The 15938-nt window shown below is 42.2% G+C and overlaps 1 protein-coding gene across 2 annotated transcripts in view; it reads right to left on the reverse strand.

The window, feature by feature from the left end:
* Window positions 1–15888, reverse strand: part of LOC118229082 (protein ECT2-like) — a 33985-nt gene extending 18097 nt beyond the window's left edge. For both annotated transcript variants that reach the window (XM_035420767.1, XM_035420766.1), the window contains exons 1-10: window positions 15584–15888; window positions 14303–14484; window positions 14046–14125; window positions 9045–9137; window positions 7873–8031; window positions 7538–7627; window positions 5125–5232; window positions 4103–4176; window positions 2528–2658; window positions 984–1099 (exon numbers count right to left, since the gene is read on the reverse strand). In XM_035420767.1, the coding sequence (XP_035276658.1) occupies window positions 984–1099; window positions 2528–2658; window positions 4103–4176; window positions 5125–5232; window positions 7538–7627; window positions 7873–8031; window positions 9045–9137; window positions 14046–14125; window positions 14303–14441 (990 nt within the window). In that variant the 5' untranslated portion in view covers window positions 14442–14484; window positions 15584–15888. The remainder of the gene's footprint in view (window positions 1–983; window positions 1100–2527; window positions 2659–4102; window positions 4177–5124; window positions 5233–7537; window positions 7628–7872; window positions 8032–9044; window positions 9138–14045; window positions 14126–14302; window positions 14485–15583) is intronic.
* Window positions 15889–15938: the final 50 nt, after the last annotated feature.

The raw sequence follows: 15938 nt of genomic DNA on the forward strand, positions 1-15938 counted from the left end.
GTTTAGAAAACTAAATCAAACCTTGCAATGATGTATGCATTATTACTAATGTATGCATTTGTCGGAAATGTGAATCCAGTTCAGTAAATAGCTATAGATGCAGTAAGATACAGGGGAGGACACAAGCAGATGAAAATGACATTGTCTTAAAGGGGTAATAAACACTAAATTATATTTCTAAACCAGAGTATCCTGTCTCTATTTGAGTCTATTTGTCTTTCCTAGCAGGCTAGTTGGCCAAGTCTGGCTGTTTTTTCATTTTAGCTAGCATGGCTAGCATGGGTTTCACTTTTTTGCATCTGTGGCTGTATGAACACCAACAAGTCACTCACAAAATGATGTTAAGACTGCTTCTGTAGTTGAATCTTTGCAGCAGAACCGTTTGATAATGGTCAGCTAGCTAATGTTTGTCTATTTTTCATGGTCGTGGATCACTGACACGGTTCTTTACCGGGGAAGTAAATAAGATAAGATGATGTCAGGGAATGATACAGTCGGATCATTTGTCCACTCTGCAGTCGCGTAAGGACAGCACTCGAGTCCCATTTGGTTTCTCTTGCCAAAAAACCCTTGGCTGGTCTTTCAAATTAAATTTCAAATTAATTTGCTGACATTGTAATAAATAGCAGTTAGGTCTAGCTTGATCTACGGTGGGTCCCCATTCAGAACAGTAACAGACACAGGATTTTTCCCCCTTTCTTGTTTTCTTTTCTTTTTTTTACATTTTTTGACAGGTGCGGGATTGTCTTCCCCGCACCCTCATTACCGACTGTTTGTACTGCCCCCCCCCCGCCCTCCCCCCCCACCCCTTGTGCTCTCACTCTCAACCCCAATTTGCATATTTTTTAAATAGTGAAGTGGGAGAAGAGACAGGCCAATATCCAGTGTTGCTGTACACTTTAAAGCCGCACGTCAGTCAGGGTAATCCTCAGTTAAGTTAAGAGACCATATGGCATCTGCAGTGAGAAAGAAACTGACGTTACCTCCTGCTTTACAATGTACACTCTCTTTGATGCCAAAGAAGGAAGTTCTGTCACAGAGTTCTCCTCCACAACCAGATGAGTACATTTTTCCTCCCCGACTTCCATAAAATGGCCACCTTGTCAAAAAACGAGAGGAAACACAAGAAGAAATGGTTGTATTGTAATGCAGCATCCCCACCCCAGAAAAGACAAAAAGAAAAAACAATTCTGGCTAACCTTGGCTATGCAGCATCATACACTACATTATACTTTCTCAAGGCAGTCAGCCACAGCCAGAACGGCTTAGCTTAGTTTCTACATACAATCCTAGTGTAGAGCCAGATATATTATTGAAGAGATTCATGTCAAGTGCCTTCTTCAAGGATTCTCTGATGCTGGGGGAAGTATTAAGAGGAGCTGAGCGGGGTGCTCCTACTCTGTTCCAGTTCCCTCCCGCAGCCGGGGAGGTCTACAGGACCTTGGGCAACAGAGACCACGCACACAGGCATGCACACCTGAGGCTGATCAGCAGTCACCTGACGCTTTGCGCACTGCCTTCGTTAGGAACACAAACCGGCCTGGAACGACTCGACCAGCTGATTCTAAATGGATTCAGTGTTGCGAGTCGCTTGAACCTTCAGTTCAACATTGACATCTGCTGGTGTAACGACATCACGGCACGATTTGTGAGGCTGAACATGCAAGTTTGCATTAGTACATACAAGGTGATAATAAAAAAAATGAAACCCTCTTCTTCAAAATATTTGTAATTGGCAAATTATCTGTTAAATCACTGCAGATAATCTCATGACTGAAATATCAGCTTTTTATTTATCAACTTGTATTGGCATCCTTGACACCGTGGTGAGTGGGTGGAGTTGAAGATGGATGAGAAGACTTATTTGATTGTAAACACAAGACCACAGCAAGACTAAAAAAAAATGCTGCATAGTATGCCTTTAATTTTTTCATGATGCATTCTCCCAAGGTTGCACAGACAGGGAAATTGGGCTTTGGGTTCGGGCTAGGTCAGTACTTGGATCGGAAAGCTAGTGGGAATAGATTATTGTTGCTGCAAGTGCTGTCAGTTTGCCAACAGGGGACACTCTTCCCTCTGGTCCAGATTCAAAAATCCAATACCCTGCAGAGGTGCTGCTTGTCCTTCAACAGTGCAGTCAGTCAGGACCACAGAGACCATTTGGCCATTTAAGATCCCATGGTACACTTCCAAAGCGCAGGGGTGCCAACCCTGAAGTCCAGTTCAAATTTCCACATTGGCTACGTCATTATCCCCCCCAAATCTGATTGGTCACCGGAGTTTCACTATTTCAATCAAACATCCTCAAACATAGAATAACATGAAAAACATTTTTTCCTATTCATTTCCTGAGCTGAATTGAAATAGAACAGAGCTGTTGGCTACACAATTCCTTCCTTTCCCAAGCCAGTGTGATCTCCCTAGTCACACGGTAATTAAGAACGGAGTTCTCAGTTCATCAACAGGCATAAAACTAGAAATTTAAAACAAAATAAAATGGCAACAAAAAAAAAAAAACCTATGGTACCATGCATTAGAGTCCTCTCCTCCATGTTCCTCTTCTCTTCCTCAGGGAAGCCCAGGAAACAGAGCGTGCAGTCTTGGAAAGGAGGGATTTTGAATTCACTGCGGAACTCCTCATCCCCGGCACCGAAACCGCTGTTTAAAGGGAGGAAGAGCCGTCATCGGTACGCCATAGCATAGTGCGCATTAAAAGAAGGCGAAATGGAAATAATAACAGCAGCTGAAGCTTTACTGCCGTCGCTAAGAGTGCCATTTTGTTCTGCCGCAGTTTAATTTGTCCTCAACTCCAACAAACCAAATGAAGCGTTTGCCGCTCCCCCCCCCCCCCCATTATCCGCCCGGCGTTACGAGTTTGGCGATTGCGGAGATTAACGGTCGCACGACGGAAAACTCAAACTCGCTGAAACACAGACCAAAAACACAAACAGCCAAGCGAGTGGGTTCGACAGGTCTTCGGTTTGGTGTCGCGTTTTATGAGCTCATCTTCGACCCCGGTCCTGGAGAGCCACGGGGGCTTTTGTTCACACCTTAAAATCAGCAGACAATTCAGACTGAAGAAAAAAAAAAAAAAGAGGTAACCACTTAAATAAATGAAAATGGCAGACACCAGAGGCTCTGTAGAATCGGGCTGAGGACCACTGAGCTTAAAATTAAAACTTGCTCTTTGCTTACGCCCTTGAGCTTGTACCTTTCATACCTATGGATATAAGACCACTTTTGTTAACTGGCTAATTTCCTGAGAGGAAAAGCATTAGTCAAGTTCACATGCAAAAGGATCTTATTTCTAAGTTAAAAGGTGTCCAATGATAGAGCGTCAACTCAGTCCAAAACGGATTCTGATACAGTACATTTCAGGACAACGTCTCAGTCCAAGGCTGCAGGACATGCATAGTCCCCTGGGTGGCAGTAATGCAGTCCATTAGGGGGCAGTAATGCACCCATGTAAAGCAAAGCACGTAGAACCAATGAGTCTATTCAAGCTAAATTAACATTAGGGAAAACATTAAGGAAAGCCCTCACAGAACACTATACAGTGCCCCATCTGAAAATGATTCACTTCAATGATGCCCTACAAAATTAATCCTAAAATAATTTTTGATTCATTGACAAAACCAGAGTGTACTATTCCAATGATTTGTCCACATAATGGCCAAACCACGATTATCATCATAACTGCTATATATAATTGCATATAATTTGTAATAAATAAAGATTAGCCCAGTAACCCAGCTGCATGTCAAATTGCAGGCTGTAAAATGAGCTTGCTGGCTAAATGCGGTCTGAGGTGAAGGACATATTGAACGTTCTAAAAGAGCCCATTGCCTAAATATTAAGGGAAGGAATCATGCTGTACTCTTTTCCGCCCGAGTGTTTATGAACTCAAAATGCATGAAAAAGGCATTCCTGACACCGTGAAATCTGAGAAACAGTTTTTTTCAGTTGAGGTTTGTTGACAGATGACTGAGATTTGACCGACAAGACGGAGGTGCAGCTTCGATCAGCGGCGCACGCAGGGTCGACCGAGAAGCATCGACGCGCCAAAACGGGGCGGCGGAACGATCCCTGCTGGCGCACTTACACATCGTCTCTCCGGCCCCAGGCTTTATAGATCCAGTCCGGGGTGAGGATCGGAGTGCCCATGCATACCGCCAGCTGTCAAAGAAAAAGAGAGGGGGCATTTACTACCTCGCTTCTGATATTTGACAGCAAAATTCTGTGCGGAGAAAAGAGCGTCAATCTTCCGCAACTGCTGGGCCCGAAAAGTTGTCGTACGAGAAATACAGATAGCGGCGCGTTCGTGTTTTCGCAGTTTGTAGAGGCTTCCTTTTTGGTCGCTTTGAAGAGTAGAGGGGAACGTCCACAACCCCGCCTCTTAAAAGATACGGCCGACCAAACAAACTTCGTTCAGCTAACTGCATGCTCAAGCTCCAATGCTGGCGATAAAAAAAAGAGCTGTGTTCTACGTTTATCCGCCACACAAAAACCAGCAGCTATCCGTCGCAAAATCAACGAAGCAGGCAACAGAATTTTCCAGTTTCCTTGGAAACTCAGTGGCGATTCACAATCTGATGGGCAGAAGTGTCGGGGGATTTTTCCATCAAAAACGCAAAGGTAGTTAACCTCCGATTTCAGGCGAGGAACAGCCTTCTGTGAGAAAAAAAAAAAACTCATCTTCACCGGAGATAAACCGGCCCCCCCTCTCCCGTGCTTTTTATCAATTCTCTTTCAAAAAACAAGACTGTCTTTCTGTAGAGCAGAGAAAAATATAGCCTAACTGAAGCTGACAGCAGCTAAAAGGAGAATGGAAATGAAGGAGTCTTCATCTAGCGAATCTCTCGGAGGAGGAAACCCAACAGGAGACTGAATCGGCCCCGGAGCACGCTCTCCACAGTGTTCACACGCCGAGCAAAACATCCTGACTGAAGCTATTTGATCAGCCCGTCTCCTGCCTTCCAAACTAACCCGGGAAGTTCTGGTAAAACACATCCAGAATGCTGATACTGCCGCTGCACAAAAGAAACATGAATATTTTATCGTTTGAATGAAAGTAAATAAGTTGCGTGCAAACCCTTGCTAAAATGACGAACGGCACACGCTCACCCTGTACTTCTCGCTGTGGGTGGAACGCGCTACGACGTGGGTGACTTTGGAGCTGAAGTCCTTCCGGATGATTCCCCCCATATGGTGGACCAGACTGACCAAATGTACCTGTAGACATGGAAGTTAGTGGAAGACCATACATACACGCACACACAGACACACACACGCACGCAAACACACATATATACACATGGACACACACACACACACAATCACACACAGACACACACACAAAATTTATAAGTCAGTAAATTCCCTTTACAGACAGCAACTAGTTGATGGTCAGAAATGTGTGTTCTTAACATCCCTAACACACTCCTCCTGAGAGGAGAGGACCAGGGACCAAGCCCTGAGGGACACGTAGACAGATTTATAAGGTCTTAAAGCAGTCGGTCTGAAGTGCACAAAATACTCATTACACCTGGCAATGCAGATTTGTGAGCACAGTAAACAAAGGCAATGTATTAACAAGCTGTGGAGAGACGTGATATGGTCAGAGATATGAATAATCCTTCAACACGTTCTTGACAAATAGGCGAGTGTACATGTGGCACACACATAAATAGAAGTGCTCGATTCCAACAGTCAAGGGTTCTAGCAGCTCCGAAATAATAATAATAATAACAACATTTATTTCTATAGCACCTTTGGTGCATAAAGCGCAATGCAAGGTGCTTCACACGTAAGTGTTGAGTGCATTTTCCCGCCATTGTTTGGATGCATTAATCAACATAGGTATCAAGGTCAATGAAAATCACTACTTAATGATTCTGAAGGTCTTGTTGTCTTCTAGTGAGTTTTGTCACCTATTTGTTTGTGGCATAAAAGTCAGACTAAATACTGATTCTGGAGTCAGTGTAATGATATAGAAATTTCCAGCAAAAAATAAATTAATTAAATTGTGATACTGTATATGCAACTGAATTGATTGCCGCCCCCACTCCCCCCATCCCTAGTGTCCAGCTAAATTAAGCACACTCCTGATAGAGATGAACAAAGAAGGCTGGATAAAATAAATACAGGTATTGAACAGTATATGCTCAAAAAAGGGAAAGTACATTCTTTTGTACCAACATCATTTCTTAGGGAAAACGATGCTACCTAACAATTATCACTTAATAATTCTTAACTTAATTTCAACAAAACCTAAATCTGCATTAATATGCTAGATTTTTCAGTTCAGAATAATTATTGTATTGTGGCTGGTCAAGGCTAGCTGTAACACAAAGAAAGGCAAATAACTCTCAGAAGAAACATGACAATTGTTTTTATAACCAGCGCTTTTCAGGAGGTGGTTACAAAAATACAAATAAGCGCCACAATTTCCACAATTAAATCAAAAGTTTAAAAAATTTAAACCACCGGGGCAGGTCAACCTGCCGGGTAAAGCATCAAATAGGTCCCTGCCCCTCGTGCACAGTGAGGTTTTGGGTGGCAAAGGAAAAGAAAAAATCAAGAGCCACGCTTTGAGATCTACAAAACCTGACAGATTCGGAGACTTTGTGTCCCAAAGATGGAACAATCAGACACACCCAGTATGCCAAAAGCCATGTTGGAAAGGTTGCCAGAAAACAGCCTCAATTGAGGACAAACAACAAAACCATCTGGAGTCTGCTAATCAGCACTGGAACTTTGGAACTGGCTGTAATGGTCAGATGAGACCAAAATTGTGCACGGGCAGGGCCATCGGCAGTGAATTTGGTGTCAGGAGAAGGATGTTTATGTTGAAAACGACATCATACCCACGGTGAAATATGGAGGATCTTGATGTTATGGGATTGTTTAGCATCTGCTGGTCCTGTTAAGGCCAATGGAAACATGGCTAAATTTTTGGCTAAAAGCCTTATATCGCACCAGGAAGCTTAAACACAAGCCGCTAAATCAGCCAACAAATGTTAACTGGCCAAAAATTACTGCAAGGGCCATCTCGGTCTCCATACCTGAACTGTAAAATAGAAAATGTGTGATTCGAATTGAAAAGTGCATTCCACAAAGCAGATGGATCTTGAAAAAATATGTAATAGAAAATGATAAAAGATACCAATATGTTCACTAATTTAAAAAACAAAAACAAAGTAAAAACAGAAGATGACTCACTAGTCTTTGCAAAGGGAATGCGTTAAATTATATACATTAAAGGTGCACAAAGTACTGAAAACAGGTGTGAGAATAATTGTGACACGTAGAAAAATAAAACTCAAGAAAACATATTGCTCTGAGCAACTGTATTTGTATAGAAGTTTCCCATTTTTGAGCAAGGAACATAACTCATTACTTATATTGCTCATTTTATAAAGCCTTCTTTGCTCAATTTTATCACGGTGTGAGTAATTTCAGAGGACACTGCATATATGTATAAGTGCACCGCTGCGGTTAAACAAGCTGACGTGGCAAGTGGCCAGCACGGACTCACGACTTCCTCTTTCCTGCGGAATCCGGTGAAGCACAGCTTGAGGTCCCGCATGGTGTTGGAGTACAGGGGTCTCCAGGAGAAGGGAAGAGGCTGCAGCAAAAGACAAGCGATAAAAAAAAGGGCTGTGGGACTGAGCAGCCGGCCCCGAGCATTACACACGGGCGAGATCTTTCGGTGACATTTCAGCTACGGCGACAGGCTTAAAGCCACGTTACTCCAGCCTCGCTACGCCCGAATTACGCTCCGCGGCACGTTCGGTCTTCGCGCGAGAGGATTGGAGGTTCTCGGCTGAGCCGCGGCCGCGTCTGAAGAGCGATCTTCCGTTAGGACTCTACCTCCTCCGTCCTGGCGCAGTGCAGGACGACCGGAGGGCCCACGATCCGGCTGTCCTTCTCGTACAGGTAGCCGTACTCGGGGGACCCGAAGTCCGTCAGCACGAAGACCGTCCCGACCTCCCTCGCCTTTTCCGTTTTCATGCAGGGCACACTGACGTCCTGCGCAAGGACAAGAGAACAGGGCGGTGGAGTAAAAGCCAATTACAACCTTGCAAAATAAGCAAAACCATTGTCAAATTTAAATTTTAAACATATTCAATTAACGTTCGTCCAATGCTACGACCTGCAATTACAGACTTTATCTTTTTTGTTTACAAACTGTTCAGTCAGTTTTCCTAAACGATGGTCGTGAAGAATAGAATCTGATACTAGCAATTCAGCAAGTTGGTTGAATACAAGCCAAAGATCAATCAGATGACATGGCATACATATGACACACAGAGAATTGTAAAAGTAAGCTTCACTGGTACTCAAGCATCTGGATTGTTCCATTAGAGAACAAAACCAAGGAAAAAGTGGCTAGATACAAATATGGGCCCACAGATAGATTTTGCATATGAACGATACTACCATTGTGTTCATTTCCAAATTTGTATTAATGCTTAATTAATATATAAAAGTAAAGCACAACAAGATCAACAAAATGAGTCAATTTTCCCAGAGAAAGGCTGTCTGTACTAGCGCCAACTTATCAGTATGCAAGACGTTGAGGGTCCCCAATGTGCTTATGTGAAGAATGCGGGCAAGCCTGTCTTTCTCCCCCAACGGCCCAACAATAACTTGGAAAATGCAACTGGGCCAAATTACTCATGCTTTTTTTTTTTTTCCCCAGAGTGAAAAAAGGTGAGGTCAGCGCAATACTTTAAAAAAAAACGAGCACTTAACCACTGAAAAGCCACTGTGTGAATGCATACATGAATAGCCCACACAATACTTTTCAATAATAACACCTAAGAGGCCAAAGGTTACCAAAGTGCATACTGTACTGTAAGTGGAATAACTGGTTAGTTTCTCATAGATGTGGACATGACCACCATGCATTTGACATTTTACACCATGCGAGCAAAATTGAAGAACCACAGACGTATTTCACCCTATATACTTCTGGGTTGCGCATGCAGATTCTATAGAACATTCCTTGATCACTCTCACACCCAGAGACGGAGGCCTACCATGTTAACTATCGATTCGATCAACTTTTGATTGGACATGATGCCTGAAGCTCTTCCTTCGATCATCCCTGGGACCTCCATTACTTTGATGGCCTGCAAGGAAGGAATGAATGAATGATTGATTGATTGATTGATTGATTGATTGATTGATTGATTGAACAAAGAAAAAAGCCACTGAACAGAAACACTCCAGTCCTGCCAAATCTGGGTCAAATACATATTTGAAAAACTTTAATATTCCAAAGTGCAGGTTTAAAAAATAAATAAAAAAAACCCAACAAATTTAAAAAATAAATAAATAAAAATAGAGAGAAATTGACCCTGCAAAGGCATGAGAGCCAAAACAGACGACCATTTTAAAAGAATTTAGTTCCAGATATTGGTGAAAAATAAATGCTTCTTATAGCATTGCCAATAATCTGCAGGGTTTTTACTGACATCTAAAGGCTTAAAATGTTCCAAACAATTACTTGGCGGGCCCCGGTCTAAACATTGCGGCACGTGCAGCACGGGATTCACACAGCGTTGCAGAAACGTGACGGCGGACCGTCGAAGAAGCTAATAAAAACTTTAGTGCCGCAGAAGGCGTCGGGGTGAGTCAGCGTGCAGACGTCTCCCTCCGCTTAATTTCATAATCTGCCGCACAGATGGATCATTTTAAAGCCTTCCCAAGTGACAAGTTGCACCGCTCGAGCACAAGAGGGTTTCACCAGTGAGTTCAATGTTTGCGTCATACCCTCCTTCCTTTGCGTTCCTCATTAAAACCTCCCTGCATTCCAGCTTTCAAAGCCGCCTCACTCCGAGGCTTAGCCGGTATTCCAGCGAGGCTTGACGCTTAGGGAATTGAACCTCTAGCTCAGAGGTTGCAGGTTTGATTCCCAGATAAAGCGCCGCAATTGTATCATCAGGCAGATTAACCCTAATTTCTTTATGGAATTTACCCTGAACTAAGGCACGCACTAAATCTAGGGCCCCCCATCCCTGTTCCCAGAGGGCCACAGGGTGTGTTGGTTCTCATTGTTACTGAATTGATAAAAAGTGAATCAGCTGATCACACGGTTAAAGAGACAGTATCTTTTCTGAAGTTATAAGGCTTTATGGCTGGTATAGGCGCATTTGGAAGTTCATGGTCTAAAAAGAAATACGCTTCCAGCAACTCCAAAGCAGTTTGTAGAGCAACATTACATACACACATTACATACATGGTCAGTCTTTTTACTCTTTGAAGCCGGGTTACCCACCTCTGTACATATCCAAGTGTGCATTTTTGTATAAAGCACATTGGATTTCCCTGTGTATGAAATGTGCTAAATAAATAAACTTGAACTATCCCTTTAACTCACCTCACCTTGTTCTCCTCGGCCTAAACTGGCCATTTATTTGAAAGTGAAAATGAAAACAGAAGGCCCTGTGGCTCTCCACAGCCAGAGATGTGATAGAGCCAGAGATAACCTCTCAATATGAAACAAATTTGTGAATAGAACAAAACTAATTACGTAAAGCCCATTGGCTGGACCCAGATTTTGATTGATTCTCGTCTAACCCTCACATTCGCGGTTTCTCTCAGGCAAGCCCCGTCATACAATTTAGATGTAGAAAAAAAGCTCAAGTTTAACATTTTTCCTTTCTGACGGCAAAAACAAAAGCAAATAATACGTAATAAAATTACTCATCCACCCAAAGGAGAGCAATAAATCAAGCAGCGAACCGCAGACCCTAAGCTATACCATACGCTAAAAGAATTAACCTTCCAACCCCCATCTTTTAAATGCCATCCGACTCACGGCACGCCTCTGCTAAACTGCTAAACTCCACATAAACGTGTCCGAGAGCGTGGACGTGAAAGCCCACTCATGCGAACGCACTTGTTCACTCTGGGCACAGACGTACCAAAAGCTGTACAAATGGCCTGGTTAAATTAACACCGGTATTCTCTCGCACTAGACCTACATAACTGATGACCCGGCCTCACTCGTAAGCTCAAAACCTTACGGTAACACGAGCCTGATCTGACAGATGCTCGGATAATGAGATAAGTCCACGAAAGTGCTTTTCCTATAAAGGAATTGCCAGTCATTACTTCTGACAAATCTTGCGTACGTGGGGCTCAAAGTTCAGCGGGGACCTATAACATAATTTGACCGAAACCTGGTAGAATCAATCGGATTGCAGGGAATCAATCTCACAGGCTGTCACTTTCCTTTCCTTGAGCCCGGATCCACCATCAGGGTGACTTGGCCCGGGCACCCTGAGGCCTAGCATGCTCATGCATGTGCAAGGAGAAGTACAAAATGGAAGGGAGAACAGTGATGGACAGTTCACAAATCTTTCAAATGAACAACCTGATGTAACGCCGGTGCCAGGCAGTGGACATTCTGCGCAGTGGAACTGTTAGGCCATTAAAGCGGACCATCCCCCACCAATGAGGGGCTCGTTAGAAAGCTTAAGAGTCCTGTCTAAATTGTCCTACTACTTGATTGACTTGTAAGGAAACCAATTGCCGAGACATTAGAGAAATCACAGCAGCAATGTTTCCCCAATGTCTCTGAGCTAAATACTATAAAAATAAATAAATAAATAAATAAATAAATAAATAAACATTGGAAAGTGACATGATTTGCTCACTGGGCACAGATCAGATATGCACTAGGAACATGTAAACAGGAGGGGGGAGGGGGGCAGGGAAAAAAAAAAACATGAAATTGGATATTTTCAGATCCAGGCCACATTCACATGTGGAAATAAATCTGATAGGAATGTGATATCTGCCAATTCTCATCTAAACCGGTTATTGTGATTTGCACGCCATTCAAGATGTGATATTCTTACACTTTTTCGCACTTGAATGACATGTAACCCAAAACATGCACAATCACTCTCAGTTGGTAATGTTCACTCTTAAGCCGCGTTTCCACCAAAATTACCCGGAACTTTCAGTCCCAGGAACTACTTTACCAGGAACTAAAAGGTTCCTTCAGCCAATGGTTGTCTGCGTTTCCACCGGGGTCTAGAGTACCGCGAAGATTAGGCAAATTAGCCCACTGACGTTGTCGTCGGTCCATCTGTCATATGATTTCTTCTGTAACCCCATACTACCACCGAAGTAGCCTACATTATTTTTTAATAACCGGGACAGCCCGGAGGGGTTTATTCCACTTATATACAACGGGTTACCAACAATGACTATATATGGTTACTTTTGTATTTATTTATTTTCATATATCCTCTCAAACACATTCATTAACAGCAGAAAACATGCACACGTTGTAAACAATTTGCTGTTTTATTACTTTCTCGTCGTCAATTCCATATAGGCTAATCGCAAAATGACAAGAATAGAACGAAAACTCGGACTTGCGTGAAATTGTAAATTAGTAGTGGTACAGCCACCGTTTGCTTTCCTTCGAAGTTACTGCTAGCCGAGCAGCGAAGTGTGCCCTCCAGATGCGAACCATGCACCATAAATGAGTCCATAGTCTTCCTGGTATTTACGTGGAATTGAAAAATGGCAGTAAAATTGAGTAAAATTACGGCAGTCTGAAAAAGCTAAAGGGAAGATTACTAGAATTAACCTGTTATTTTACCCGGATAAAAAGTGCGGAAGGTGATTTCCAGTTTGCTTGTACTGTATCACCAATGTTCATTATGCAGAACTACCGCATACCTCACATAACTGTATCAAACGTTTTGAGTCAATTACAACGGGCTAACAAAGAAAATCCGGAAGAAAATATTCAGCAACCGAATGAATCCGTTTGAATGTTTTGGTAGCCTACGTAATATGCTGTCCCAGCACGAATGCGTAGCATTTTATAAAACGAATACTAAAGCAAGAAAAGAACAGAAGAGCACACGTTATAATTCCAAGACGTTGACAGGCTATAACCAAAAGTAGGCTACTGCGCCGCATAACATACAAGTTTGATTTGAAGTTATTATGAAAATAAATTGGTTTGCCGCTGCATATTTTCAAACATGGCGGGTAATGGCGAAAAATAAATACAACACAAATGCTACGAGTACTCGACCAATCAGAAATGTTCAGCGCTGCAAGCTCCACCCAAAAGGTTCCTGTACTTTCGGAAAGTACTACCCCCCGAGCAGGAACGTTTTGGGGGGTAAAACAAAGCCCCCAGAACTAAATTTAGACCCTAGTTCCTGCGGTGGAAACGCACTGAGTTCCTCAAAAGGTTCCTAGTTCCGGGGTATAGTTCCTGCGGTGGAAACGCGGCTTTAGTTAAAAGAAGTGAAATGGGGGACAAAGGCTCACACCAGTGGATAAATACCAAGGTTACGTGCCTTTTAAATCTGGGGGGCGAAGAGTTGGCACAGGCCAAAATACAGGATATGATTGTGGCAGACCTTGAAAAATGCTTCAGAAGGCAATAGCGTGAATTATTATTTCTGTCTGGTTTGCGTCTGTTGCAGATGCCGATATGCTTGCACCTGTGGGTCATTATTAAATGGCCAACCTTGAAAGGATGAAAGTTCCACCCAAGCCTGGCCAACATCCGGACCTCCCGTTTGGTCACGTCCCCCAAACGACCCATTTTTACAGTTCTTTAGACTAGGGAAATCTAGTGGTTGTGTGAATTAATTTCACTGCTGAAATTAAGATACTTTTTATTACATTTTTTTTTATAAAAAAGGAGAAATTAGAATTGTCCTCCCCCTAACCCCAAATGGTCTACTTTTACATTTCATCTGTCTGTCTCAATGTCAGGCAGGAGCAGTGGCAATGTGCCAGCGTGGTTCTTTACATTCGTATTGGTAACCAAACCCTTGTGTACGCATACAGGTTGTTTCAAGTGTAAACTGTATTAAAAAGGTATGAGATGTGGGTCACTTTTAAAAGTTGATGTAAAGATGCAGTCAAAAAAATTGGATATAGGCAACAAATAAATAAATAAATAAATAAATAAATCAGAACTAGGCATTGAGACCTGTGGTGTAAATGTAGCCATTGTGAACTTTATCCTTTTCCTTGCCCACAGCTTTTACCTGCAATGCTTCCACAAGCTCTTCATTTTTTCCAGCATCTCCAACAAGCACAACTTGGGTCTCGACCTGTGGTAGATCACCTGTAAAGTGGTTAATAGGCAAAATTGGATGAGTAACTATATTTAACTACATGTATGCATACAGAACATATGTAGACCAAGTAATTTGAACATGCACTTTCTGTGAAGGTTTAAAGTGAAATAATATTAGTTAGAATAAAGATGATTTTAATTCTCAACGAAGAATGAGGTAGCTACCATCTAGGCCTATGTCCCCTGGTGTTATACTCAGATAGGAATGCTCCAGAGATGTGTCGGCCATTCTGGAGTCAAAGACTGAAGAATCGAGCAGAGAATTATGAGCCATCCCCAGACTCATAGTACTGCAGCCAGCCATGACAGCAAGACGGCAGTGAGGGCATCCAGTCCTTACAAAGACACTGCGAAGAAGAAGAAAAAAAAACGTTCAAACAGTTGTCGGACAAGTAAACTGCTAGACCACTTGCCCGATTAATTCAGGGATAATTCATGATTTTTGTTTGTTAAAATGTTGATTTCGTTCTGCTAAGCCAGCACAGAAGTAGAGTTGTGCGTGAGAATAGCCTAAAGATACAAGATATCACCTTGGTTATGGGGACCAAGCATTCCATTGATTCAACTGTTCCTTTCAATATTCTCTTATGACACAGGGAGAACCATCCTGCTTTGAACTAATAGTGTGCTCCATGTAACATCCATGTGTATCCTTCAAGTACTTTTTTTCCAATAGCTTTTGGTTTCTCTGTAATCTAGTAAGATATAAGTGGCCTACTATTTTTTGCTAGCAATTGGAAGGCTGGTTATCATCTTATTATTCTATCTCATGCTATATCTTTTGGAATGCCGATTAGGAAAATAATGTTATGATGAGATCCCATTTTGAGTTGGATTTATCATTGTTTTAGTTATTTAAATTACTTTAATTAGAAAGTAATAAATAAAAAACTAGTTAAAGTAAGGTTTGCATTTAAAAGTCAATCGTTACACATAACTCGATTTCCAGACGCTCGATCTCTGAAAGTTAATCAAATATTGAGCCTGACATGCGCGACTAGCTCGTGAGCTCTCCTGCCGTTTCACGAAATACATACAGTTGATACAGCTTTTTTGAAGGCTATAACATTCTTTCTAGCTGGCTAAACTCGAGTTGTAGCCTACAGTGAGGTAAGCACTTGTCAGGAAAAACGAATCCTCCACTGCTGCATGACGTAATTAGCAAACTAAATTAGACTTTATAAAACGCCAAACAGCTAATTTAGCCAAATAACAGCTGTTATCTAGCCAGATACAATAGGATAACGATAACGTTACTGTACATATGGGAAGGCTGACATGTGATATAATACAATAAAATAAATATCCAGGAAAATAAGATCCATACGTCACTGTCAAAACGTAGCAGTGTTAAATGGGACATAACCTTAGAGATAACAGCTATATCACAGTTTTGAGGAAACAAGTATTAATTAACAAACGTCAGAATAAAACGTAACAACTCACCAATGCAACTGCACCTGCAGGACCGAGTACGAATCGTCCGTCCGTCAGGTAGCCAGCTCGCTAGAAGCGTGATACAAAGTAGCAAGCAAGTTTATGCAGCTTATCCAGTTGTATAAATATTTAACATAGACGCACAAATTAACATGAACTAAACAACTGATGTTGAGACTAAAATCCACACCGAAGATCTAAATAAGAATACTACTACTGCAATGTTGTCTTAATTTAACGTTTCTCATCGTGCAAGTAGACAAGTAGTTAGCAAGTTTCCTGAATTCAAAATCAAAGCAAACTCAAGCAGCGCGAGTTGATTGGCGGAAGAATGGAACGCAAGGCGGAAGTAGCGTGATCACCG

Source organism: Anguilla anguilla, chromosome 6 (assembly GCF_013347855.1).
Source record: "Anguilla anguilla isolate fAngAng1 chromosome 6, fAngAng1.pri, whole genome shotgun sequence".
Taxonomy (NCBI): domain Eukaryota; kingdom Metazoa; phylum Chordata; class Actinopteri; order Anguilliformes; family Anguillidae; genus Anguilla; species Anguilla anguilla.